Here is a 27,402-nt window from a genome sequence, read left to right as displayed (position 1 = left end):
CAAGAAATTATAAAATGCACATCTGACATAAATGAGGCTAAATATGGTATCCTCACAAAATAAAATGTGTTCTATAATACATCAAAACACCTTATAATTACATTATAGCCTACACATATTTCATCACACATTTCCTAAAAATTATAGAATCAAAATATAATTAGAGAAATGGAAAAGGGAATAATGGAAGTATTATTGACTGAAAGATTTGTGTTCTGGTATATAATCTACATGCAAGAAAGCATTTCAGATGAAAGAGATTTGGATAAGGGATTGTGCGTGTATGCACATAGAGTTTCTATATATTTTAAGCCCTCAAGCGCTTACACTAGCACTGATACTATGATGTATTCGAAAATATTTTTCATGCTCGTTTTATTAAAAGTGAGTTAACGAAATGTTTTCCTTCACAAAATGATGCAAGTAGTAATCTCAAACGCCCATAGGAAAACATGGGGTTAAAGTGGACTGTATTTCAGGCTGCATTCAGTTGACTTGCTGTGTGGGGAGAGTCTGAGCAGTCCTGGCTAATGACTTGTAGGTACTGAATCCTCAGGTCTCTCAGGTGGTTTCACTCGACCAGTTTCAGCAGAATGATGAAAAGGCTGAGATAAAATAAACTGACAGTTGCTACTCATCGCAGGCAGCAAGCTGTACCCCGGCAGCTGAGACCCTGGGAGCCCTCTTTTTTAAACAAAGGCTTTCACTGCAGTGAGCAATGAACTCCACATACAAAAAAAGGGGAGAGGGAGATTGGCAGCTGGTGGCCGACAGGAGGAGAGAAAGGAGGGAAACTGGGAAACACAGCAATTGTTGGCTAATTAGAAGCCATTCCCACCTACTTAATACCAACCCATTAAGCAGAAAACACTTTTTCATCTTACTCTCGCTGCTTCACATGACATTATACTCCAATCAATACCCTCCCACTGGCTGCCTCTGTGCCCGCAAATGAATACTCTGCAGCTCAAGAATGCAGTAATACAGTTGGGGGCAATGCAGCTCTTGCAGACCAGATCTTTCTCTGAAGAGACTAATCTTCCATTTCTGAAAGTTGGATAAAGAAATCAGGCCTTCCTATTGGCAGCTGTCAACACTGGCAAAAAAAGGAGCAATGAGTAATATGTGTTTTCAATTTAAAACAATAGTAGAGTACAGTAATTCCAATGTTTCCTGCTTGTTTCTGTTTGACAGAAATATTTTAATATTGGTTTACATAAGTAGGCATCCTATTTCAAACAATCATTTATTGAATGTTTAGTTTAATCTCTTATGTGTGAGTGATTCAAAGTTGAAAAACGTTACCTGTTATTCATGCAGTGAAAAACTCATGTTGAGAACTTTTTTTCTCATCAGTGAATATTGTGAAGCCAATGTGAGAAAAGCCCCAAGGAAATACACGAATGTAATCATAGTAACCAATCTTGTTAAAATAGTGAAGAGTAGAGACATCACCCTGGCAAAAAAGATCTGCATAGTTAAAGCAGTGGTATTCCCCGTAGTCACCTACGGATGTGAGAGCTGGACCATAGGGAAGGCTGAGCGAAGGAAGATAGATGTTTTTGAACTGTGGTGTTGGAGGAAAGTTCTGAGAATGCTTTGGACAATGGGAAGATCCAACCAGTCCATACTTCAAGAAATAAAGCCTGACTGCTCATTGGAGGGAAGAATAGTAGAGGCCAAGATGAAGTACTTTGGCCACATCATGAGAAGAAAGGAAAGCTTAGAGAAGACAATGATGCTGGGGAAAATGGAAGGAAAAAAGGAAGAGGGGCCGACCAAGGGCAAGATGGATGGATGGTATCCTTGAAGTGACTGGATTGACCTTGAAGGAGCTGGGGGTGGTGACAGCCGACAGGGAGCTCTGGCGTGGACTGGTCCATGAAGTCACGAAGAGTCGGAAACAACTGAACGAATGAACAACGACAATCATAGTAAAAACAATATTAATTTAGATTCTGGATTATGGGGGGGGGGGGGAATCGGTCAGAGGTTACAAATGGTGAAAGTGGGAAAGGGAATGCAAAGTATCACTGTCATGTCAATTTGCCCAGCTTTGAAAGGAAGCCTTCTTATAGGGTGTAGCTTTCATAGGAAGTACAGTATAAGGGTTGAATAAAAAGTAATGCCTCCACCTTTGTTACTTGGGTTTGGATGGGAATATTTTAATAAATCGAACGCAAAAATAATCCTTAGAATGTGGTTTTTAACTACCACTATTCACTTTTCCACATAATCACCAGACAATTGGATACATTTCTTTCAATGATTAACAAGTTTTCTGAAGCCGTCACAGAAGAAGTCGACACTCTGTTTCCGCAACCCATCGTGCACAGATCTTCCGATAGCCAAGCAAAGCAATAATGTGACCCACACATTCTTGTGAAATGCCAATTATGCTTGAAATTTATCTCTGAAAGATACAACGATCTTCCTGAATCAATTTGTCAACCTTTTGCTTGTGAAACTCAGTGATTGCTGTCACAGGACGTCCAACACTTTGTTTGTCACGCAAGTCAGATGTTCCCACCTCAACATCTTTAAACTTACTCACCTAATGACACACAGTACTCACATCAACACAATCACCATAAACAGCTTGCATTCTCTGATGAATCTCCTTTGACCTTCTGCTGTCAAGAATTCAATGGCTGCATGTTGCTTAAGTCGCATTGAACAACCATCTGCGCAGGGTTCCATACTTTACACCTGGTGGCGCAGTGGGTTAAAGCACTGTGCCGGCAGGACTGAAGACCGACAGGTCGCAGGTTCAAATCCAGGGAGAGGCGGATGAGCTCCCTCTATCAGCTCCAGCTCCTCATGCGGGGACATGAGAGAAGCCTCCCACAAGGATGATAAAACATCAAAAATCATCCGGGCGTCCCCTGGGCAACGTCCTTGCAGACGGCCAATTCTCTCACAACAGGAGCAGTTGCTCCTGACACAACAAAAAAAACTTTAACAACACAACTATTCAATGCTAAGGCTTCCCGCCAAAATGGAACTGTAGAGGAGAGTCTACTGAACAAGCCAGTACCTGCTGCATACCAGCACTGCCTTCTGTTGAGGAGTTACGAAGGTGGAGGCATTACTTTTCATTCAACCCTCGTATATCTCATATACCTTCCAAACCTAATGATCTACCTCTTCCTTTGCTCTAATACTCGGAGGATAACTCCTCCAGACCTCCTTCTGCCCCTTAGCTATGCTGATATAAAATAATGCTGGGCTTTTTAAAAGCAACAATAAGAATCCAGCTAGAGTCTACTTAGGAGAACATCACATAGCTAAATGGGTGAACTGGAATCTGCGAAAATTGTGCCTCTTTCTTCTGCCAATAAGAGTTTCCCCCAAGCAGACTTCCATTTATGGAAAGTCAGCACCCAAGCCAATGTCATCTGATTCTAGCCACAAACATAACTCCCACCAAATTAATAGAACTGCACATAATGCATTTTATTTATTTTGCTTGGTAATCATAACTTCTTGTTTTCTTGTGTTGTACAGTTATTTCCGAAAGCAAACAAGATGATGTGTAAAATAAATCAAATCAAAAATTAATATAATAGAATAACGTTATTGTCATTGTACATTGAACAACGAAATTAAATGCTTTCCCCAGCACACATCAGAGAAACAACACACCCATCTCTCAACACTCCAACCACCACCACACATCTGCTAATGCCATGTCAATGCGAAACCATACAATTCAATATAGTTACAGTTCTAGGATAAAAAATATCTCTCAGTCTGTTTGTCCTTGTCTTTGTCATTCTGGACCTGAACAATCCATGAAACATTTTGAGAACAATTTAAAATTGTTTTTTTTTAAGATTCAGTAAGCAATATTAAAAAGAAATGTCCAGTACTCACTCCTGAGGGACTGCATTTCTGAATCCATCTGTGTGCCATGAGAAAAAGTCACGAACTAGGGTCTGCGAAAAGTATCTCTTCTGTTGACCTTAATGACTATACAGGTTCATAAAAAGTATCAGATAGCCAGGCCCTAGAACACTGACAGATTTGTATGTTAAACTGATACCTCAAATTGGTCCCTGGAAACAACTAGCAACCTGTGCAGACCTTTCCAGATTAGATCACCGTTATCATGGTGTTTCTGAATATTTTAAAGGGGAATACCATATGCAATGAATTGCAGTAGTCTAAACATGATGTAACAAAGATATGGCTAATGGCTGTCAGATCAGATTAAATTATAATAGCTTTTTCCGTATCAGGAGTGACTTGAGAAACTGCAAGTTGCTTCTGGTGTGAGAGAATTGGTCATCTGCAAGGACGCTGCCCTGGGGATGCCCAGATGTTTAATAGCTGTTCATATTAAATGTAGTTGATGCAGATGCACTCACCAGATTCTCCACAGGGACACTGTAGAGAAAAAGATTACTCCCAAGATATAAACCTGATCTTTCAGGGGAAGCACTCTCAGAAGAGATGAATCCTGATCCCTGTGCTAGCATTTCTTCTGATCAAGAGCACCTTCTTATCAGTATTTAATCTCAGCTTGTTCACAATCATCCAACTCATTGTTGGTTTAAGACAGTTTTCCACATATTTCTAATGTGTCCTTGAAATGAAGTAATTAAAACCAGTCAAGATGATTGCATCTTTCTCCAAAGCACTAGATTATTTATTTATTTATTTACTGCATTTGTAGCCCGCCTTTCATAGCCTTACGGCGACTCAAGGCGGCTTACAGAATTGGCAGAATTTGATGCCATACATTTCATAAAAATACAGTTAAAAACTGTTAAAAATTAAACCTAATATTATAAAAACCATATAAAACCATTAAAAACATATAATTGCCAGTGTTGTTCTATTGTTTATATCTCTGGGAAGGTGCATGTAGATTTTAAATAACACAAACAATCAGTCGGAACTCTCTGGGAACCCATAGGTCACTGATATCAAAATGTAATTGCTCCTCATTGCCACTTTCTACACATGATCTATCAAGAAGGTGTGATACTGTACCATAGAGACCCAATCTCTCCAGCATTCCAGCAACCAAAAATATACTGGTTAATGATCTGGAAAGATGTCAAGAAGTCTCAATTATGTCCTCCAAAGTGACAAAAACAGTCTCCATTCAGTACAATGAGTACAATGGGACCTTTGGTTCTGCAGGCTGTGGATCCACACTTTCTACCAACTATGGATTGTTGCACCTTTATTAAATAGAGATCATGTGACTGTGGAAATGCTGAAGCATGTGTGTCACCACCATTTATTAAAATGGGATGTGATAATCTGTATTTTTTGATATCTACATGGGGTTCTGGAATCAAAGCTCCTCCTCTGGGTGTGGCGGACCCAGGCCCGTAGCCAGGATTTCAATTCGGGGGGGCCGAGTTTGTTTCGGGGGGGGGGGCTGAGTCTGAGTGAAAGAGGGTCTACCCTAGCAAACCTTTTGTATCATTACCCCAATACCCCCATGCATATGAGATATATTGAGTATGGTGATCAGATCATGATATGAATAAACATAACAGTTTAAATAATGCACCAGTAAGGCCTTTTCGCGAACCACCATGAGAATTTCGGGGGGGGGGGCTGAAGCCCCTCAAGCCCCCCCCCCCCCCCCCCCGCCCCCGGCTACATGCCTGGGCGGACCCATTGTACATAGAACTTGATCTCTCCTCTCTTGCTTTGACAACAGAGCAATTTTGCTAGCCCTCAGATACGCAGTTCTACAGCCCTTTATTTCTAGAGTTCGCCCCGACAGCATTAATCGTTTTGAATTAATGCAGCTCTAGTCTAGTTTTCAAGTAAAGCTTTCTAGAATTGTAAAGTTAGGTCCATGATAGGTTTCATGTAAACTATTTTTTAAGGCAAAACACAATAAACAATGTCTTGGTAGAATAAGCCCCTATTCACTTTTATCTCAATCTGGCATGGCCAGTTTGTCGCAAGGGTGGCAACAACCTTGGGAGCAGTTGTTGGATGCAAAATCAGATTTCTGCCATACCAAACACACTTTTTCCTGCAACAATCCTTTTCAGCCTCTTTGTATTTTTCTAAGAGCCAGAAGTTGTTTTGCTTTTAGAAGCTGAAGTAACATATTGATTCACCTTAGTGCCTGTTCTGTAGTGTATAGTTCAGTATCTTGTGTTCTGGTCCTAAAAGTGCATTTTATGGGAGTGGGGGAGGTGAGTTGAAGAAAAGACATATAGTGTGGCACTTTCAAGTATATGCTTTTCATTTTGGCTTTGTTTTATTTGTGCAAGCAAAGGGATTATCTTTAAGAGTCTCCCTTTTCATAGGGGCTCCTTTATAACAATGTCATAACTCAGTGCAGTTTTTTTTAAAGCCTGGAAAAGCTGCTGTGTGCAAATTATATCCTACTGTTTTAATTCGCCAAATTAGTGCAGCTTAATTGGGAAAGGGTGAAAAGTTTGTATTGGTTGTGGGGTGTTTTTTGTTTTTGTTTTGTTCAGATACTTATTACGACTTAATTGATATGTCAGTTTCACATTTTCCACATCATTGCAGCAAAGATTATATTGTTATTTCCTATTGAATAAAGCAATAGATAGTTAACTGGAAAAACCAATACAAAGCCTTAGGTGTGCAAGAAAACATATACTTTACAACTTGAAACTAGAGATGGTTAATGTGATAATTTTTGTTTATTGAATAAGAGTACCCAGGTTGATTGATACAGTAATTTCTGCCTTTGCTACAGCAAATATTTAGCTCATTATCAATTTTAATAGCATTTTGCAAAACAAGCCTTTTCTTGATATGCAGAAAATACTATTAAATTTCCTTGCATAGATACATTGTTATGACATGCAATAACTACTTGAATATAAAGGGGGATTAATAATTTAGGAGGTGTTAACAAATTAGGGCCATCATTAAAAATACTTGGAACCATTTTGTAGAAAAATCAGATTGAGGTAATGCGTTGCTCTTATGATAAAGAATTACAGCATTAATTCTGCAAAGTGAACTTATTGCTCCTATTCGTCTCCAAAACCCTGGAGCATTAAGAGACAGGAAGAATGAAATGATCATTGCATTTTTTCCAGGCATAACAACTCTAATATTTCCATCACAGTTTCATAGGTTAGTTTCCACAGATATCGTAGAGGAAAAGCCGCCAATGTCATCCTTTCATTTGTTTTGCTACTGTTATTTTATGAAACTGAGTCAGTATTTTAAAAACAGGCAGATTTTTGCTTATACAGCATTCAGTGAAAAATATTTGTAGAATCCGATGATTACCTTCTGCTTGCAATTGTTGTTTCAAATTATAAGCGGATTAGTTTTGCTTGCATATTTTGTCTCATATTCCTCACACTCAACTTGATTCAAAATCTATTTTAGAATTATTATTATTATTATTATTATTATTATTATTATTAGGATTGAAACCCAAAGTGCCTCACAAAAACAATTAAGCAAATATTAAAATGTAGTCAAATAATAAATATTTATAATAATAATAATAATAATAATAATACCACCAAGATAGATCTTTGGTTCATCTATCTCACTAATGTCTGCAATAATTCAAAGCCATTTTTAGAAAGGTATCTTTCTCAAGCTTTTCTGAAGATACCAGGAACTAAATATAGTCCTCTTACAGGCCAACCTTCTAGTTTGGTAATGAGCTATAACTCTTCTGCTAACAATTATTTCCTGAATTCAAATGAACTGTGAAAATTATTATTTCAAAAGGTCTTTTCCGGTGGCAGGTAGTTTTTGGGTTAGGGTAAAGTAAATGCAGGGAAAGGGTAATAGGGCCCTTCTAGACTAGCACTATTATAATAGCACTATTTCACTATTATAATTCCTTGCAGAATTTTGCTAGTGTGTCTGGTGGGGATGTTTAGGAGGAAATAATGCTGCAGTTAAAAACACCCAACTTTGCTAGATCCCATCCCCACCCGAAACAACAACATCTCTGCAGTTTATTTTTATAGCACTCTTTACGTAAAATAAAATGCAAACTGGTCTTCAGGGAGTAGTCAGCTAAGTTCAGTGAGCTTTCCTTTCAGATGACAACTCTGTGAAGCACTGGGTTTCTTGAGTAGAGGATGTAACACGAAACCCCTATTTCTCTGATCGGTAGCGTGGTGCTGCAACAGAGGTTATGATCTTGCTCAGAATACCTAAAAAGGCTGCTCCAAAGCTGGCCCAAGTGACCCCTGATGCACTGTCTCCCAGAGCTACACATGCAAACATATAGCTATGTGGCTTGTTCAAAATTTGCTTTTCACATTTCTTCTTTTCTTGCTGAAGTGTTTAATCATAAACACATATTAGGAAATGTCACAGCCTTGCCCTTTAATTTACCTATATGTTCACATAGGTTTTCAGCCTTGGAGGTTAGAGCCAATGATTCATTTCTACAATTAAACACAATGGTGCTCAAACTGCAGGAAGCCACATTATCAGTAATGTTTTCTCCATGGTTAGAGGAAAATATACTGCATATGCTCAGAAACATTCTCCTTCTGAACTGCCTTTCAGCTACAGAGGAATATATCCCCTATTTTGCTTAATGTTTTTGTCTTTTGTAGGCAGCCTTGAATCCCAGTGTGAGGAAAAGACAGGGTATAAATTAAGGGATGGATATATGCATGAAAGAGAGGGAGCCTACTGGCCTGTCTTCCTGCCTCTTCCTTTGACCCTCAAATTCTGATCCACTTGCATGAAAATTGTTCAGAGTGGCATCTATGTCCTTTTGTTAAGAAATATAAGGTAGTTGCTTGAGGTTGCAGGCCCAATTACAATTGAGGCATTTTTTTATATCTGTATTGCTTTTGGTAGTTGAACAACTTGGCCTACAACAACTGTATGTTGTACAGCAGTGGTTCTTAACCTGTGGGCTGCGGACCACCAGGGTTGCAAGGATGAAAATCTGGTTTGCAAGCACCCTTCCTCTTTATTTATTTATTTATTTATTTAATTTCCACTCCTTTCGCACTGCCTGACACTTCTTTCCCGTTGCTGACCATGGCAAATGTTCTGTATCAGAAACTAGAGCTGATGTGGTCTATCCAATGCTATTCTCTGAATCAGCACCCCAAACCGAATCTAAAGTTGACCAAAACTGATTCCTAACCCTTTTGGTACTAATGTTGGAGAGTAGTCCCTGGTCAAAGTGGTCCCTGGTAAAAAAAAAAAAAAAAAGGTTGGGAACCACAGTTGTACAGAGAGGAGATAAGAGAAAGTCAACTTGCGAACAACCATTGGTACAGTAAGAGGCAGAAAGATCAGGAGTGGGTAGACAGTTATATTACAATAAGAGGTGGGAGCGCCACAGAGGGCTTCTTGTCACGAAACTGTCTCCCATTTCAAATAGTCTGGACAGTATTGGCAACCTTGGACTGAAAATATTTGTGCTCATTGGCCAGTTGGTCAAACAACAACAATCCAGAATCTTACTATATATGGTACCTGGCTATCTGTTACTTGGGGTGGGGGATAGAAAGGTAAAGTTGCAGTGGAACCACTTTGACCAGGGACCACTCTCCATCATGACACCCTTTTTTTCATCAGGTGCTCCACAGTTTGCTAGATCTGAATGTGTATTTGAAGATGGGTGGCTGAAACAGAAAAGTGTTTCTCTTGGTGTGCCACCCTCCCCACTGCTTAACAGTCTCCTTTCCTGAACTGGTCTTGTGGTGATGGTAGAGTTCTCTTGCGTCCTTTTGTTAGATGATTTCCATGCTGAGACTGCTGTGACACAAATTACTCAAAACTGCATGTCCATTGGTCTGCCTCAAAATAGTGTATGGTACCACCCATGTTGCTATTTTATTTGATGGGTGGGATGATGGTGATCTGGGTATAAAATGTTGATGGTAGAAAACATGAAATATGTCAAACTAAACACATGTAAGAGCTCATTCTAAAGCCATGTCAATGTTGGCAGTCAAGAAATTTTACTTTTCTTCAACCATTCATCTGGACATCCAAAGAAGCTGTTTTGCGTAGTCAATTGCCTTCTATTCTTCAACCCAGAAGAAAAAAATGCGCACTACTCAACAGCCTGCTGTTAATAATTTGTGTGACACTTTGCAGATAAAATGGCTCAGATCTGCTCGGAATGCTGTAACTGATACAATCAACATGGTTTTGTCTCCTATCTGTCCCCATATCAATTGACATGTTTCAGTTTGTGCAAACTGATAATGTTGACAGGATCCTTGGAGAGGTAAGAGCTATATCGCTGTGTTGGACACATGTCTTTCCTAGTCTATAGAAACAGCCAGAGGAGGACTGACTGAATAGATAAGGATAGTGTCTATAAGAATAGACAGCAACAAGACATCCTACCAAAAAGAGGCCATGATTATATCTTTTGTGAAAACAACAACCTATCCTACTAGATAATTACCAGGCCATCTCCAAGTCACTGATAATAGAATCATAGAGTTGAAGGGTCCACAAGAGACATCCAACCCAACTCCAGGAATCTCCACAAAACTCCTACTGTGCCATGGGTTTCATTTAAGAGGGAAAAAATGGGATGTAAATTAAGCATATACATGCAACCCTTAGAATATTCTGTCTCTAATATTGGGAACTTGCTGTTCTCAATATAGTCCCCAAAATATTACATTTTTGCATGGGTTTCTGTAACCTCTTTCAGTTTTGCTTACTTTTGATAATCAGGGTAGAGTTAGTTATAAAAGGTTTTGGCCCAGATTTTTTATTAATGGTGTTTCATATATTGATGATATATCGACTGTTTCAGACTTTAAAAAACTGCACAATGTTTTTCCACTTAGAGAATTTTGCCAGTAGAGGTGAACAAAGCTACGATCTGGATATAGGAAGTGAGCACTGAAGTTACTTAGTTATGATTTTTAAAATCTGAGATTGCTAATGAACCAATCTAGAAGGAATAAATCTCATTTCTGACATAATTTCTTCAACCTTTAGAAAAGGAGGGTGAATTTAGAACTTTGATAGATGAGAGGTCAGATGGAGATCTGTAGCGTAATGAACAGATCAGAGGGCACCACATCAAAGGATATTGGAAGGTGTAGAAAACCAGATTCCTGAGGGAGAACTACATTCTCATGAGAGTTTACAAACGAGAATGAGAAGATATGGCACAGGGTATATTGAAAACATACAATCCAAAACAGTATAATTCAGAGACCTCTATGGCGGAGCTTGGTAGTAGTACAGTTACTACAAGTTACTTTTCAGGATTAATGGAGAAATGCTATTCTTTGTGTTTGCAGTATCATTCAACAGTTTTCCTTTCCTGGTGCAAATGAGCAGCCATTTTAGCATTATTAATTTGGGATGGGAGATAGCGAGCACTTACCTTAATAATATAATAATGGAATGTAATAATATATCTCAAACATCAATCTATTCTGTTGCTTATTAAACCCCACTGAAACAACTTGACTGCATTCCCCATATGTGGAAAGCAGGAAAAAAATGTTCGATTGCTTGTTGCAGTGGCATTCAGTTGTGTGTATGTGGTGTTCATTTTAAGAATATGAAATACCCCGAAGAGGTTCCCCCATTGGCTATGTCATATTCTTACTATGAATATCACATGCACGCATACGCACACATTGGGATGCCATTGTAACAAGCAATAGAAAAAGTTTATTTCTATCCTCCATATATTGGCAACCCAGTTGAGTTGCTTCAGGGAGCTTGTAATGAGCAACACAATAGATTACTGTTTAACAATAACAGACCAAGTTCTGCTTTATAGCTAGAATAGGTTTCAGTATTCTCATCTCTATCACTTGGCCTTGTGCTAGAACTTTGCACCTATCAATTTCTCAGTTTTCTCATTTGCTATACTGATAAAGTGGCAGTTTCACAGTTTAATATTTATTCCCAGCAAGTCCTTCAGGAAGCAGTAAACATGAAAACATTTTAAAAGAGTAAGGCACATTTACTTAAGAAACTGTGAACAGGGGCTAGAGCAGTCAGGAACTCCTATCTTGCTTCAGCTCAGTTCCTGTGCCTATTTTGAATGGATCACCTGCTGACTATATGAACTTCATAATTGTAATTTCTTCTACCCGGTTATTTTGGTTAGTTAGTTAGCCAGTGGAGCTGACGCAACATGAGGGATGTCCTCTCTCTGTACAACACTCTAGTGAGCAGCCCGGCTGTCGCCCATTGGACTACTTGAAGCTTCTGAGCAGTCTTCAAAGACAACCCCATGTAGAGTGCATAGAAGTAGTCTATTCAAGATGTAACCAGATGTAGTTAAGCAAAAAAAAAAAATCTTACATCACATGCAGTTATACTTACATAGCTCAAGATGGTCTTCATCTTTGTTCTTGAGAATTAGGTTAAGTTTGAGAAACTGTCCTGCACACAGCACTGTGAATATATATGGGATGCTGTTATTATGGTGGGTAACACAATAGGCATTGGTTTTAAATATGCCATAATATTATGCACCCAACAGTATATTATAAAATTAACAGTAAAAAAATAATACCAAAAATGTGTAATTTGTTAAGATAATAACAACATAGTGATTGTTTATCTTAACTTCAAAATCAAAAGAATAATCCTATTAATGGAGTAAACTCCCCTCTAGGATTGTGTGTTTAACAGATTTCTACTGGTGGCTACTGTATCTGGGGAGCTGATTCTTTGTTTAGTATAAATACAAGTACTAATGGGATCAGAGTAAAAGAATTGGCTATCATTTTTTGCTATTCTCAGCGAAGATTGCTTTAAGAGATACTGAGTCCACAAAGGCTGGGGAGGGGAGGGACGAAATTACATAGATCTGATAGACAAGGAGGGTTCTATTATATTTCTGCCTCAGATATTGTCCCATTAAATTCACACTTTTAGTTCATGGGAGTCAGACCAGCGTGACAGAGAACTTTGGATAAAATGAATCTACTTTATTAGTTTTTGTGAAAATGATTAAGGTTTCTGATCAGTACTGTTTTTTAGCACTCATTGTTTGGAGGCTAGACGAATCATCTTATTATACGACAAAAGATGAGATGGAATCACAAGGCAATAACATTAAATACCACCAGAAACAAAATATCTCCACTTCAAAACCATACATGGTGATTTATTTGTTAATGGCAGAGGAGAAATCCTTTTCTACTGTGGCAGACAAATATTTTTAAAGTGTTTAAAGTAGAGCGTCCATCAAATAAGCATAATTATAATCAAAATTCTTAGAACGTTCACAAAATTCCTGAAGGCAATCAGCTCTACTCAAATTAGTAACTCAGATAAATCACCATTAATTAGCTAATATAAGCCAGCAGGTGGTTTAAAGCCCAGAGACATTCCCTAGTTATTTAAATTATGTATACTACACTACACCAAAGATAAAGTAAGAGAAAGGGAACAACAGCCATGAATATGTAAAAAAAATCTGTTTAGGGGTAAAAGTCTCTTGAAATTCCCAGATCCAACCCAAAGGAATACAAGGCAGCTTTGACCCCCATGCTCAAATAATATAATCCATTAACAGCGCTGTGCAGCTTTTATTTCAACATCATACAGTGAACAGAGTCTGCATTGGAAGCTAACTTGTATATATTTGTACTGGAGAAGAAGAGGGTTATTAATAGTAGTAACTAGTTTTTTAAATGATGTCATGGGTCTTTGAAATATAAGGTCAATAGAGTATACTGGAGGAATTCTTTTCATTTAGATTCCCAAGAACATTATTCTGACCTTAATTCCAATGCAATATGGTAATACTGGAATATAAATCACACATGCTAAAGAAAGGTGAAACAAATGTAGAAAACTGAAATAAAATTAAAATCTCTAATTCAACTGTCAAATTATGAAATGTTACCTGAGTACTAAAGAAAAGTATTGGACACTCTGGATCACTATAAAATAGTCAATAACTAAAGGAGGGAGAGAAATAAAAAAATTCAATCTCACATTGACCTCAGCACCACTTGTACATGAATGACAGCCAACTCTATTTTTCCATCCTAGATTTCTCATGCTCCCATGTTCCTTTGATATTTCTGCTTTGATGCTTAATCATCACTTTATTTCCTTTAAGGGGAGAGGCGGATGAGGTCCCTCTATCAGCTCCAGCTCCTCATGCGGGGACATGAGAGAAACCTCCCACAAGGATGATAAAACATCAAAATCATCCGGGCGTCCCCTGGGCAACGTCCTTGCAGACGGCCAATTCTCTCACAACAGGATGCTCCTGACACAACAAAAAAAAATCCTTTAAGTACTTCCTCAAAACTCATATTTTCCAGGAAGTGCTTGGATCATCCCCAGTCCCTTTATTCTGGTGGAAGTAGGGCCACCAGAATTTTTATTTTTATTTAAAGCATTTCTGTATTGCCTCTCAGCCCACAAGCACTCCCAAATAAAATCAATTTTAAAACAACTGAAAAAAGAGGAAAAGATGTGATAACAAACTTATTAACAATAGCAAGACCGCTTATAGCAAGGAATTGGAAAAGAAATAAATATACCAATAGAGGAGTGGTATAAGGAAGTATGGAAATTGGCAATTAATGATAAGCTGACATGTATAATAAGAGGTAAAAGAGGTATATGGAAACAAAGTGATTTTGATGATGTATGGAGAAAATTTATTGGAAAAGGATTAAAAAAGAAAGTTATCTCCACAAGAAGAATTGAAATTTTGGATAGATGATATATACGAGTAAAAAACTGTGGCTTGCGGCGGGGGGAGCCCATTACTGAGGGATAGATATATGTATAAGCATGAAAGCAACCTCATGAGATGTTGGGATACACAACGTGGCCTCCTCTGAAGATCTCGAATTTTATGGCAGACTCATAAGGTAGGAGGATATTCTGGTTACAACCAGCACCTTGAATTGAAATCAGAATCAAATTGGAAGCCAGTGCAGTTCTTACAAAACTTATTCCTCCCCAGATGACTCCAGGTTGTTTCTTTATTTGGCCTGTGGTTTCCCTCTGTCTCTTTTGAGGTCCATTTTCGGCAGGGACCTGTCAGATTTCTTCTTTATTAAGCACCATGTGCATAGGTGATACTAAATATAGTACAATACTATCATATCAAAAGGTCATCTCATCCAAATCCCAAATTATTCTTTCCTGAACCTTTTTTTTTCATAGTCAGTCCCCATAATCTTGTTTATTTGAACATCTCTATTTTGAATACCACATATTTGAAACTTGCTAAGCATTTGAAAAGTGTGGGGGAAAATATGATAGCTGGGACCCAATGTTAGTTGCCTAACACGGGTCTGAATTAGAGAAGCGATATCCCGATAGCCTAAAGCATTATGCTTGGCTGTTTGCTGTCCCCCCTCCCCCTTTCTGGTGAACTATCTTGCCACAACTCTGTCGCACCTGCGTCTTTCGCTACGCTGTCTCACACATGTCTTCGCTTCTCTAATTCTGAACCGCGTTGCACAACCAGCATTGGGTCCCAGCTATCATACTTTTGCCGAGTGTGGCACTCCAGACTTGGCCTTGTGATATCTTAAGACAAAGAATATAATAGAAAAAAAGAGCTGACTCACTTGCATTTGCCAAAATTTTGGTTGAAGCAAACAATTTCTTTGCCAAATAGCAAATGATATTTCCTGTTTGAGGAAGGATCTAGTGTTTTGTATGTGCCATGCCTTATAACTCTTGCCCTATAATTAGGTTTCAAGGCAGAGCTCTGTTTGCTCTGGATCAGAACGGTCCAGAAAATGTGATGCACACAGAATAATATATACAGCTACAATAATACATAATACAATACAATAATACATGTGGCAGTAGGCACATCATAAAAGAGAGCAAAGTAGGATGCAAATACAGTGATTTGTGTGTATCAGAACCAATTTTGAAACTATTTATTTTTCATTAAAGACAAGCCAATTTATTTTCCCCAAAAAATTAAATCCAGTTGCATTCACCCCAGAACCCTCCCCCGCAAAAAGGTTTGAATGCAACAGATGTCCCATCCAAATTCCACTCCAAAATATATTCTCCTTACAATAAATTTAGTAGAAAACACATCCATTATTAAATAATAAGATGATGAGTGTTTCATGTCTAACTAGACTTTGGAAGTAGAGAACTAGAGCGGGAGGAGTTAGGTCTTTCCACTGATCGGAGTTGAATGGATGTATATGAGATACTTGAGTGCTCTTGCAATTGCAGTAAAAGAATTAATTGTTTGTAAGAATATTTCCTCCTCACTTGGCAAGCTTCTATCTCTTTGGATGCTTTTTTGTATATATATATATATTTAGGCTTTCTCACATAAAGAAATATTTGTGCAAAAACGTTTTAATATGTGCAATTTATACTTAACAAGATGTTAAAAAAAACACACTTTCATGTATTTTTTCATGAATTAGCAAGTCTCATTGGACATAATGCCTGTAGTCTTTGGCAAGCATATGTTAGCATTAAATACTTCCAACTTTTTCAGTAAATACGTCCTCACTTTTCAAGCAATGCAAGTATGTCTCTTTGACCTATAACATTTTCCTTCTGGTGTACGTTGCACTTGCATAAATTCCAGCACAAATAAGGGTCTTTGTTCATCAGTAGTTTACAATCTGGATGTTTTGTAAATTTGCTTCTGCTGATGTAATTTTGAAATAATTTGTATTGGTATCTATGATGTTTATTTTTAAGATAGTAGAAATTAATAGCAAAGTTTACAAGTGGAGAAGCATTTTTGGTGTCTTGGATTACATTCTTTTAAGAATAAAGAGGGAGAAAGTGATGGTATAATCAAGGAATCGATTTATTCCATCACTGGGTATAAAAACATTAGCCCTGGGAAAGAGTGTTTCTCCAAGAGCTTTAGCTGCCCAGTCTCTGTTGCATGGCACAAAATAATTTGCATTTTTAGAGAAATTCAGGTCTTCAGTGAGCTCTGGTGAAACATGAATAAATTGCTTTCTTTTCCTCTTTTACAGACTTTATGAAGCTGAATCCATTAGGGGCCAAGTCAAAGTGTAATGAAATAAAGGCAACAACTGACATGATGGAAACCCTGGATTAGGTTTCCTGGTAGTCGAAGCTTAGCTGTCATGGCCTACATGTCAAGTTAGTGGTCTTTGGGGAGAGCCATGAGTACATGTGGATATATTTTTAACTGCTGCATTACAGCAGGTCTCCAAAGCAGATAGAAATTAAATAGAGAAGCAAAGATTAAGAATTAAACAGAACTGCAGGAAGCAGTTCACAAGAGAGGACTTGATTTGATCCCACAATCCTTTCCTGGCCTGTCAGGTTGCTATAATCCACTACCATTTTGCATGAGATCTATCACATTCCCTCATGCTTGCTGAACATAGGCTTATGTAGAAGAAGAGGATACAGAATGGAGGGTGTGCTAGTCTGATTGTAAACTAAAACAGTTACCAAAAATGAGCAAAAAGGTACATCACTGAGCAGGAAAAGACACTTTTACATGTGTTAATGTCGAATGGTTTATTAGCTGGTATCACTATTAACAGTTCCCTGAATGAGAATAAAAGAAAAAGATGGTTTGTTTTGTTAGAGAAAACTACCCTAAAATATAGCAGAGAATCCAAAAACAATCAGGATACAAAAGTTGAGCATCAGCTCATTAGCGAGCAGAGCATGAAGTGCCAAGTGATGTGACTGTGAAGAATTCAGAGCTTAGAAGGCAAGCATGCAGAGTTCAATCTTTAAAAATAACAAAAGGTTTATTTAAAATAATAAGAAATAACTGCATTTCTTAATAATCAAGAACTGGGTCTGAGCTACTCTAACACCCATCTCTTCTAAGGTTTCAAGAGAAGGAAAAACTCAGTCACTACATCTCTCCTGACACACAAGCAGAGAGAGATCTTAAAGCACACAGCACATACTCTCCATACTAAAAAAAAGTGTAAGAAAGCAGAAGTCAAATTCAAAAAGGCTTGCAGTAGAAAAATATTCATTTTAAACAGCAACTCAGAACGAGAGCAGAAAGAGAGAAGGAAAAGATACATTCCCAACTGTAATTCAGGAGACATGGGGGAAAGGAAACCCTTAGTATAATGTTTATAATGTTTTAATGTATTTAATGTTGATTTTTATTTTTAATTTAAATGTATTTTAATTATATACTGTGGTTAAGGCATTGAATTTTTGCCTATCTGTAAGCTGCCTGGAGTCCCCTTGGGGTAGAGAAAGGCAGGATATAAATATTGTAAATAAATAAATAAGTATACTTAGATAACTAATCTGTTCCTTGTTGAGGACTTGAGACTTGGGCAGTGTGGAATTGAATCCCAACATGTTTAACAATAATTTTGAGAATCTTTCACTTACAAACTTCTTTGGGAAATCTTACACATAGCAGAACTCCCTCTTTCTGACAATAGCCAGGAAATAATACCTGAGCTACTATCTACATTTCATATGTGTTTGGTTACTGAACAGAAATTTCATCAGGATGATAGACTTGGAAAATTAAATTAATGTTATAAATAGATACATACAGCCTGTTGTTAGTCAGAACTATAGTAAAAGCATTGAATCAATTGGATTTACCCATCTATTGACTCATTATTCTAGAATTGATAGAGTGGTTTTCTCTAGTTGGGACACACCAGAAGAATTTTAGCTTCATTCAGTTCTTGATGTGACACACCATCTGTTAAATAATGACTTCTTGACTTATTCTATATAGCGCTTACATAGTTATGTGTCCTCAGATTCTATACTAGCTGCTACATTGAGTCTCAAACATTATTTCCTAGGGGAAACCCCCATCCATTTAAAAATGGGTTTGATAGTAATGTGTTTTTTTTCTACCTCTATAAATGGAGACTTGCATATCTGTTTATATTCTGGGCCCATATTAAGAAAGAGCTAATCGATACTGATGGGGAAATTATCCCATCCTCCACAAAAATGAACTGATACCAATGGAATGATCAGATGACTTTGAAGGGTGACTTTTTCCTCTCTGAAGAGCTTGCCTGCAGAAAACTGACTCTTCTATAAGGTTCAGTGACAGGAACTTTGGCTCTGCTCTGAAAGCATCAGAGCCTTCAACCTGCTTTTCCCACACTTCCTTGCCCTGAAGGGAGGCACTCAAGGCTAATGCTGCTTAAAAGCTTTAAAGCAAAATTCTAGCTTTACAGAAAATCTCCCTGGCATTCTGTTTTATTGCAGATGCTGTACTGTTATTTTGCTAGCTTCAGTTTCTGTGCCCAGAAGATACTGAGCTAGCATCTTGAAAGGCCATGAGTTAATGCAGTGTGATCTCTAAATACTGGGAATGGTGCACACTTCATAAGCCACTAAACAAAGTCTTACTGAGGTTGCTAAAACAAACAAAAAAACCCTATCAAAATAGCATTGAACATTATTATTTTGATAATGTATATTAATGAACTATAGGAACACCTAGAGCTCAAGGGGCAGCTAGATTGCAGAGTGGAATTTAGATCAGTCTACAAGCACATACACGTGTCTTAAAAGGCAATAATACAGGTTCTGTGCCCTCTCTTTCAGAGAAGTCTGTCTTCTTGATTTATTCAGTGGCTTTCCTCAAATCCAGGCGATCACACCACAATGTGTATGATGTATATAGCTTTAATGTGGTCACTGAGTGGCCACTCAGATTTGCAGTGGCCATTCAGTCCTCAATGTATACTTTCACCAATCCTTTGGAAATAATTATGTTCACGGCACTAGATTTCTCCAGGAAATATTACAGTCGTGGAGGAAGCTAGCCTAGGAAGTATTTGTTCCTCTCGGAGGTACATTGGCTTCCATTGCTGTTCTGGATGATCTCCTTGGTTAGTAATGAACTAGAAATCTGACACATCATTTCCATTCTTCTCATGTGAAAGAGGCCAACTCTTAGACAAGTTGCATTCACCTCCCTACTTCAGGTTTATTGCTCACAAACCTATCTGTAGTATTTCCCTACTCCAGCTCAAGCAAGATTTGCCCTAGCGATCTCTATTAAAGGGACAAACAATCTGAATGCATTGAGTTTACCCACAACAGGTCTTGAGATTGTTCAGCTATAAGTTTTAATCAGTTGTTCCCAACCTTTTTTTGACCAGGGACCGCTTGACCAGGGACCATTTATTTATTTATTTATTTCCGTCACTTTTACCCCGCCCTTCTCACCCCCAAGGGGGGACTCAGGGCGGCTTACAGAGAAAGGCACAATTCGATGCCTTGATACATATACATACATATATAAAAACAATTAAGCAATTACAATTTAAAATTAAATCATCAATACACAACAACACCATAAACACAGTAGTAGGCTAATCCTGAGCTCAACGTTCGGAGTTCCGTAAATCCATTCCGTCTTGTCCAGCTCGTCATCAACCATGCTCCAACATTATTACCAAAAGGATTACGAATAGGTTTTTGGTCAACTTTAGATTCTATTTGGTTATTTGGGGTGCTGATTCAGAAAATTGCATTGGATAGACCACATCAGCTCTAGTTTCTGATACAGAACATATGTCATCCAGTAGTCACTATCTTCTCGTCCACAGAAAACCATATTTAATAAGCCTCGGCACAATAAGAGGGTTTTGCGAGACCAGTTGCTATCATTGCAACAGTGTAGGCCATGGGGCCATGGACCATATTTTAGTTCTTGCGGACCACAGGTTTGGGAACCACTGGTTTAAATGGGCAGGGGATCCATCTAGGGCTGCATCTACTCCAGAATAACTCATAGAGACCACTTCATCTTTAGGCAATTTTAGACTTCAGAGCAATAATATGGCCATCCCAATTCGTCCTAAAATCCACAATGTATAAAACCTTTCCCCCAAACAAAAAGGAATTTTGTGCAAAGTGGCTTACAAACAAGAAGTACAGAGGGTTGTTGCATGGTATCTATAGGGCCATACAAGGATGGCATTGGGTTGTTGTGAGTTTTCTGGGCTGTATGGCCATGTTCCAAAAGCATTCTCTCCTGTCGTTTCCCTGACATCTATGGCAGGCATCCTCAGAGGTCATGAGGTGTGAGGATGCCTGCCATAGATGTGGGTGAAACGTCAGGAGAGAATGATTCTGGAACATGGCCATACAGCCTGGAAAACTCACAACAACCCAGTGATTCCGGCCATGAAAGCCTCTGACAACACAATAAGTACAGATATAATAACAGCAATAATCTATCATGTGAGCATAATTAATCAAACTAAAACAAATATTAAGCATGGCAAAAAAGAAGTTCCATTATATCTCTTACCTCAACTAAAAGATTATCCCTTTCAAATCCATAAAGATTTCAAGGTGTGTAAAATACATCTTAATAAACCAATAGTCAGCCCTAATCTTCATATAAAGCTAGTCACAGTCAAATATTCCATGTTGTTCATTTAGGATTCCCTCATGTGCTCCTAAAGACCTATTCATGGCTCTGTATAATACATTGTCTCAAAAGAAACCCAAATAAAACTTGTTTACAACCTGCATTAAACAACTGTATAGTAAAACCAGAGTATTCTCCATTTTAAATCTTCTGAAACAGTTAGTCTCCTACTTAGTACTTTATTTAAAATTATTTTAATTTATTTTCTGAAAGGTAGCTAAAATGTCTCTTTCCTTTTTTTTATCCTGCCTTTCTCCAATCCTGGCAACCAAAGTGACTTACAACATGATTTAAAAACAGATAACCCAAAAAGCACAATGAGTTGTAATATTGTCACAAATTAAAATACTAAATATCTTTAGCAACTATACACCAGTATTTTAGGTTGTGTGCTTTACTACCATCATTTAACTCTAAAATGAATACAATGGTCATGGTGCCCCTGAAAGATAATGAAAATAGGCTAAGATGCTAACAGGAATAAAAAAAAATTGCGTGTCAGAAGCAACTTGAGAAACTGGAAGTCACTTCTGGTGTAAGAGAATTGGCTCTCTGCAAGAACGTTGCCCAGGGGGTGCCCGGATATTTTGATGTTTTACCATCCTTGTGGGAGGCTTCTCTCATGTCCGTGCATGGGGAGCTGGAGCTGACAGTGGGAGCTCATTCTGTTGGCACAAGAGTTTAACCTATTGCACAACTAGAGGCTGCTGCTTACCAACCAGCAAATGACCAGGTCCAGATTATTGCAGCTGAGAAAAGGTGGGTTTGGAAGAAGGAAATTTTGGTAGTTTGGTAGTGGATTGTAATCTCTACAGTAACCAATAAATGAGTGGTGATGATATAAACTTCACTTTTGTCATAATTCACTAACAGAATCCCAGGCTATATCAGTTCCTTCAACTCTTTTCCTTCTGGAATTGCAGATAGTAGCAAATTGTTGTTGTTGGTGTTGTTGTTGTTGTTCTATTTCATCTCTTTTGTTTCCTTGCTTATTCCATATCCCAGTAGCAGAAAACTTCAGCTTTGAGGTCTCATTCCAGGTGACTGGGCTTCTCCGGATAGCCATGCCCTCTTTCTCCTGATGCCATTTATTGATGATTCCCCAGCTGAAATGTCTCTCCTAAAGTTTATTTACTGTAGTGAGAGTTTTAAGCCAAGAATTGCTCCAAGTCTCTCACTTTTGGTCCCATCCACAACTGAATTGTACATCCTAAGAGCTTCTGTAAAATTAAATTCAATCCTGAAAAAAGAAATCCATCTTTCCTCTTGAGTCACCAAATGGGCTGCTTAACTGTAGAACTTTAGAATTCTTAAATGTTCTGTCATCTTAAGGCAACCCCATGAATTTTGTAGGCTTTGCTTAGGCAAAGAATATTCAGAGGTGATTTTGCTAGCTCCTCTAAAATATAGCCTATAGTATCTGATAGTTTTAGTGATCTCCTGTCCAAGTGCTAGCCCATCCTGAACCAGCTTACTAGACAAGATCAGACAGAATCGGGTGCCTTTTGGGGTATATAACAAAGGGAAGAACGGGGCGCTATTTAAAGACAGGATATGGATAGCAGTGGTGGATGTTTTGTAATTAGATCCATCATAGCAAAGGTACCCACAAGAAGTTCCAGTCCAGTCAGCAGTAGTCATGCAGAACCATGTACCACCCAGTCTCTTGAAGGCACTTGGAAAAGAACCCTTAGCAACAGTGTTCAATGACAGAACATACTATACAGTGCTAGACTGTGCACACGAAGCCAACAGTCATTGGAAGTCTATACATCTGTCCTGCTGCTCACTCTACCTCCTAGCAAGTATTTTATTTATCATGTCAAAAACAAATTGAGAATACAGTTAAAATGTATTTAAAAAATCACAAACAAATGTAAAAACTTTGCATTATACTAAATTTCCTTTTACCAGAAGCTGACCACTTGAGTGCCTCTGGTGTCGCTGTGAGAAGGTCCTCCACTGTGCATGTGGCAGGGCTTAGGTTGCATTGTAGTAAGTTTTCTCTTTTCCACACTTGCATGTCGTGGATTCCACTTTGAAGCCCCATTTCTTAAGATTGGCTCTGCATCTCTTGGAGTAGACCACGCTCGATCACCAAGATTGGCTCTGCATCTCTTGATACCAAAGTGCAGTCTGTTCAGCACCTTCCAAGTCACCCAGTCTTCTGTGTGCCCAGGGGGAAGTTTCTTATCCGGTATTAGCCACTGATTGAAGTTCCGGGTTTTAGCCTGCCACTTTTGGACTCTCGCTTCCTGAGGTGTTCCTGTGAATATCTCTGTAAATCTTTGGAAGCTGCTTATTGATTTTAGCCATTGACATGCTTGCTGATATCCAAATAGAGGATGGGCCAGAGATGTCAATGCCTTGGTCTTTTTGTTGCTGGCGGATATCAGGTGGCACATTACTGGCTAAACAGTATAATTTCTCCAGCAGTGTTGGGTGTAGACATCCTGTGTTAATGCAGCATGCCTCATTAAGAGCCACATCTACTGCTTTAAGGTAGTGAGATGTATTCCACACCGGGAATGTATATTCAGAGGCAGAGTAGCAAAGGGGAAGGACAGATGTCTTCACTGTGTCTGGTTGTAATCCCCAGATTGTGCCAGTCAGCTTTCATATGATATTATTCTTAGCAAGTTAATGTTTGGCTTTGAATCGTTCTGTTCTAGAACGCAACCAGAAAAATAAGATTTACAACAATCCTGTAGACTTTTGACACCCATGCTTCTGTACCTTAAGACTGTGCTTCTGTACTTGATATGCTTCTGTGATTATGGCCTATTCAGCTAATATCTGGATTGACTATAACTTTTTAATGATATAATGTTCCCTGAGTAAGAATAAGCCTCAGCTTTGCAAGATTTTCTTCAGTCTAGTTATTCTAAATAAGTATACATAGGGTTTCTACCTAAACGGGTTTATAATGAATTGTAAATGTAATATTGTTGTGGTTTTTTAAGTCCTTTTCGTTGTTTAACACACTATCTGGCCTTTGTATCAATGATCAATTTTTTGACAGTGCAGGAATGGACAAGCACAGCTAATGGAATAATAGCCTGCAGGGTTTAGCTAAGTGATATACAAATATAATCAACCTTTGTGATGACTATTCAAAAGTAATCCCTTTAGCTTTCAAGTGCAACATATATTTCAGCACAGTAAGGCTATGTGGGGGAAAAATTCTGCAGACTCCACTGATACAGTATGGCCTTCATATCTCCACAGTGGATTTACTGTTCCTTTGAAGTTTAAATTTAAGATAATGGCTTCTGTATATTCATGTAAGCCAGGAACAATACTCTTGATTTGTCGAGGAAATGTTATTCAAGCTACCAAGGGTCCTATTCTGTAAACTTTGACACAGCCCTTATATGAGGTTTACTGTATAGTTTTTTTAAAATAGAACTCAAGGGATATGAATGGTATGCGTAGTCAGATGTTACAAATTCATTCATCTTTATATTCATAAAACTACTATAGAACATGTTCATATAATTGCATTTGTTACTCCAGATAATAGTTAAGCAGCAGTTAGTAAGGTTTTAAAACATTTTGTTAATATTGGTTAGTAGATATGTACAAATTATATTGAGCATATATACCCATTATATTGAACATTATCCTGGGATGTGAGAGTTGAAGCCCAAAACACCTGGAGGGCCCAAGTCTGCCCATTCCTGGTCTAAACTATGAAGCATCTCAAATGCCTAATAAATAAAATTCCATAGATGGTATTTTTGTATTTTCATTGTATCTTGGAAGTAAGTATATAAGAACTGAAAGATAAAGGCAGGAAACTGGTGGCAGCCTTGTGTCTCATTGGATAGTAGTAATAGTAGTAGTAGTAGTAGTAGTAGTAGTAGTAGTAATCCTTTATTTATAACCTGCCCTTTCTCCCCAAAGGAACTCAGTTATAGTCCATATCTGTTTTACAGATCCGGAAATCCTATCTAAACAATAAACCTATCAGGTTGCTGTGCATTTTCTGGGCTCTATGGCCATGTTCTAGAAGTATTCTCTCCTGACGTTTTGCCCACATTTATGGCAGGCATCCTCAGATGTTGTGAGGTCTGTTGGAAACTGGGCAAGCGGGGTTCCCACCCTGGACATTCCACAGATACATAATCTTTGGTTGGAAACTCCCTCCTATAAGGAAGAAATAACAATTAGTACTGTGGATGTAACAAACTTATGTTTCATTATATATTACTGTTTGTTATATATTGTGGAAGATTCTTTCCTATAAAAAGAAATAATAATTAGCACTGTGAATACAACATACTTATGTTTCATTGTATATTAATGCTTATTGTGTCTTGTACAAGCTGTGGAAACAAGTATATGCTTGGGATTTTTCTACTATTGTAATAGTGGATTAGTGTTTTGTTGATTCAGTGGAATCAATTTTCTTTTCAGTTACATGTCTATCAGGAATACAAATTGGGGTCCTAAGAAAGAGCAAATTCTTGGGTGCTGCAGCATCAGATTCCAAAGGACATGCTTTGAAGTGGATATATTGTGGTTCTAATGTGGCACATGCAGAATAATTATGGTTGGAAACTGTGGGAAAGGCTATGGTAGCTTTTAGCAAGTTCACTCAGATATCTGTGTTCAGGAGAAGTAGACATATAGCCTATAATCTATGTAGCCAGTGAAGCATCTCAGAGATTTCTTTGTGTATTTTCCCAGATGCCAAGAATGATGGAAGCACTGAAGATACACATGCATCTCCTCCCATTCCTAAAGACACTACCTGGTAAATAATGTTGTATTTTTAAACTATATGTTGGACATACTTGCTCCAGTTCAAAGTATTGATAATGAAAATAATTTAACCTTCAGCTCAACTCAGCATGTTTTTAATGTACATTTCAGCTTTATTCACTTCTGACAGATTTTATTTGTGATGAAACTTCTAAATATATACTGACATTACATTTAAAATTCGATTTCCCCCAGTTAACCAGTTCACTTTGATTCATTTCCCATTCTACAGAGCTTTTGGAGGCCTTCTGCAGCTGATAAATAACTGAGAAGATGCTTGTTAGAATGACCCTTGAACTGAAAACCTTGGAATATTAATAATGGAATAAAATAAGCATATCAGAGATGATTAAGTATGTCTTTAGCATGTGGTATTTTTCACAGCCCAAATTATCAATCAGATTCCAGACAGATCCATTCCCTGCATCAGATTCCTTTCACACAATTCAAATAAAATGTCTTTGTGGCTGCATTTTAGAAGAAAACTTGAGGTGGTCTCTAGAAGGTTCAGAATCTTTTTGCTTGCTTGTACAGGACTTATCTGAGTTTGCTGTTTTATTTCATGCACGGATATTGTCAATTTTGAATAGAAAGTGCGCTGAAACATGCTAAATTGCTCTTTATTTCTTGTGGTGTTGGAACCAATCACTATTTCCCTGTTTTTTTGCCTCTTGCTCTGATTTTCTGTTAAAGAAGTGATGACCAAGAACACATCTACTTCATTTGCTGAGTTATGCTTGTAATTACTTTATTGGTGTTCTTCCACTCCAAATAATCCAAATGGTTCAACGTCACAAGTGTGGCATGATTGAACTACTGGGGAGCAACAAATGTATAAAGAGTTGAATATTCTTTCAAAGATTTTGTGAAATTTGCAAATTTTGATGGAATTGTTCTTTTTGTTTAACCTTCTCCCAAGATTCTTTGTAAAAAAGGGGTACTGCCAAGATATTTATTAAAATCTTACAATACATTTGGCAGAGATGGCTGAAAAAACACCTGAGGTGGTAACATCTAAGCAGAATACTGCCAAGATTTACAGCTTCAAATACATCTCATGGCAGGTTGCAGTTCTTGGGGAACTCTGAGCCAACACATACTAAATGCTTTGAGAGGGATGTAAATATTAAGCACACTTGCTCTTGCATATTTTTCAGTAATATTAATATAAAGCACACACTTATAGAGGCAAAATAAGCACCTTTCTGATTCCATTTAAAAGTTAAGCTTTTATACATGAACTGCACAGATTTCTATAATAACAGTAAATTGGACTCTAACCAAGACAGATGCTTTACAGAAATTATTATGGTGTCCCACTTTGTTGGAAAGTG

At 37.9% G+C, this 27,402-nt stretch overlaps 1 protein-coding gene across 1 annotated transcript in view; it reads left to right on the top strand.

Annotated features, from left to right (window-relative positions):
• The window catches only part of TTC29 (tetratricopeptide repeat domain 29), a 128,235-nt gene extending 101,225 nt beyond the window's left edge, over positions 1 to 27,010 (top strand). The window contains exons 12-13 of the mRNA XM_060776201.2: positions 25,994 to 26,060; positions 26,301 to 27,010. Of these exons, the coding sequence (XP_060632184.2) occupies positions 25,994 to 26,060; position 26,301 (68 nt within the window). The 3' untranslated portion in view covers positions 26,302 to 27,010. The remainder of the gene's footprint in view (positions 1 to 25,993; positions 26,061 to 26,300) is intronic.
• The last annotated feature ends 392 nt before the right edge of the window (positions 27,011 to 27,402 follow it).

The sequence above is a fragment of the Anolis sagrei genome, chromosome 5 (assembly GCF_037176765.1).
Source record: "Anolis sagrei isolate rAnoSag1 chromosome 5, rAnoSag1.mat, whole genome shotgun sequence".
NCBI classification, from domain to species: Eukaryota; Metazoa; Chordata; class Lepidosauria; order Squamata; family Dactyloidae; genus Anolis; species Anolis sagrei.
This window is presented reverse-complemented; position numbering and strand designations above follow the sequence as displayed.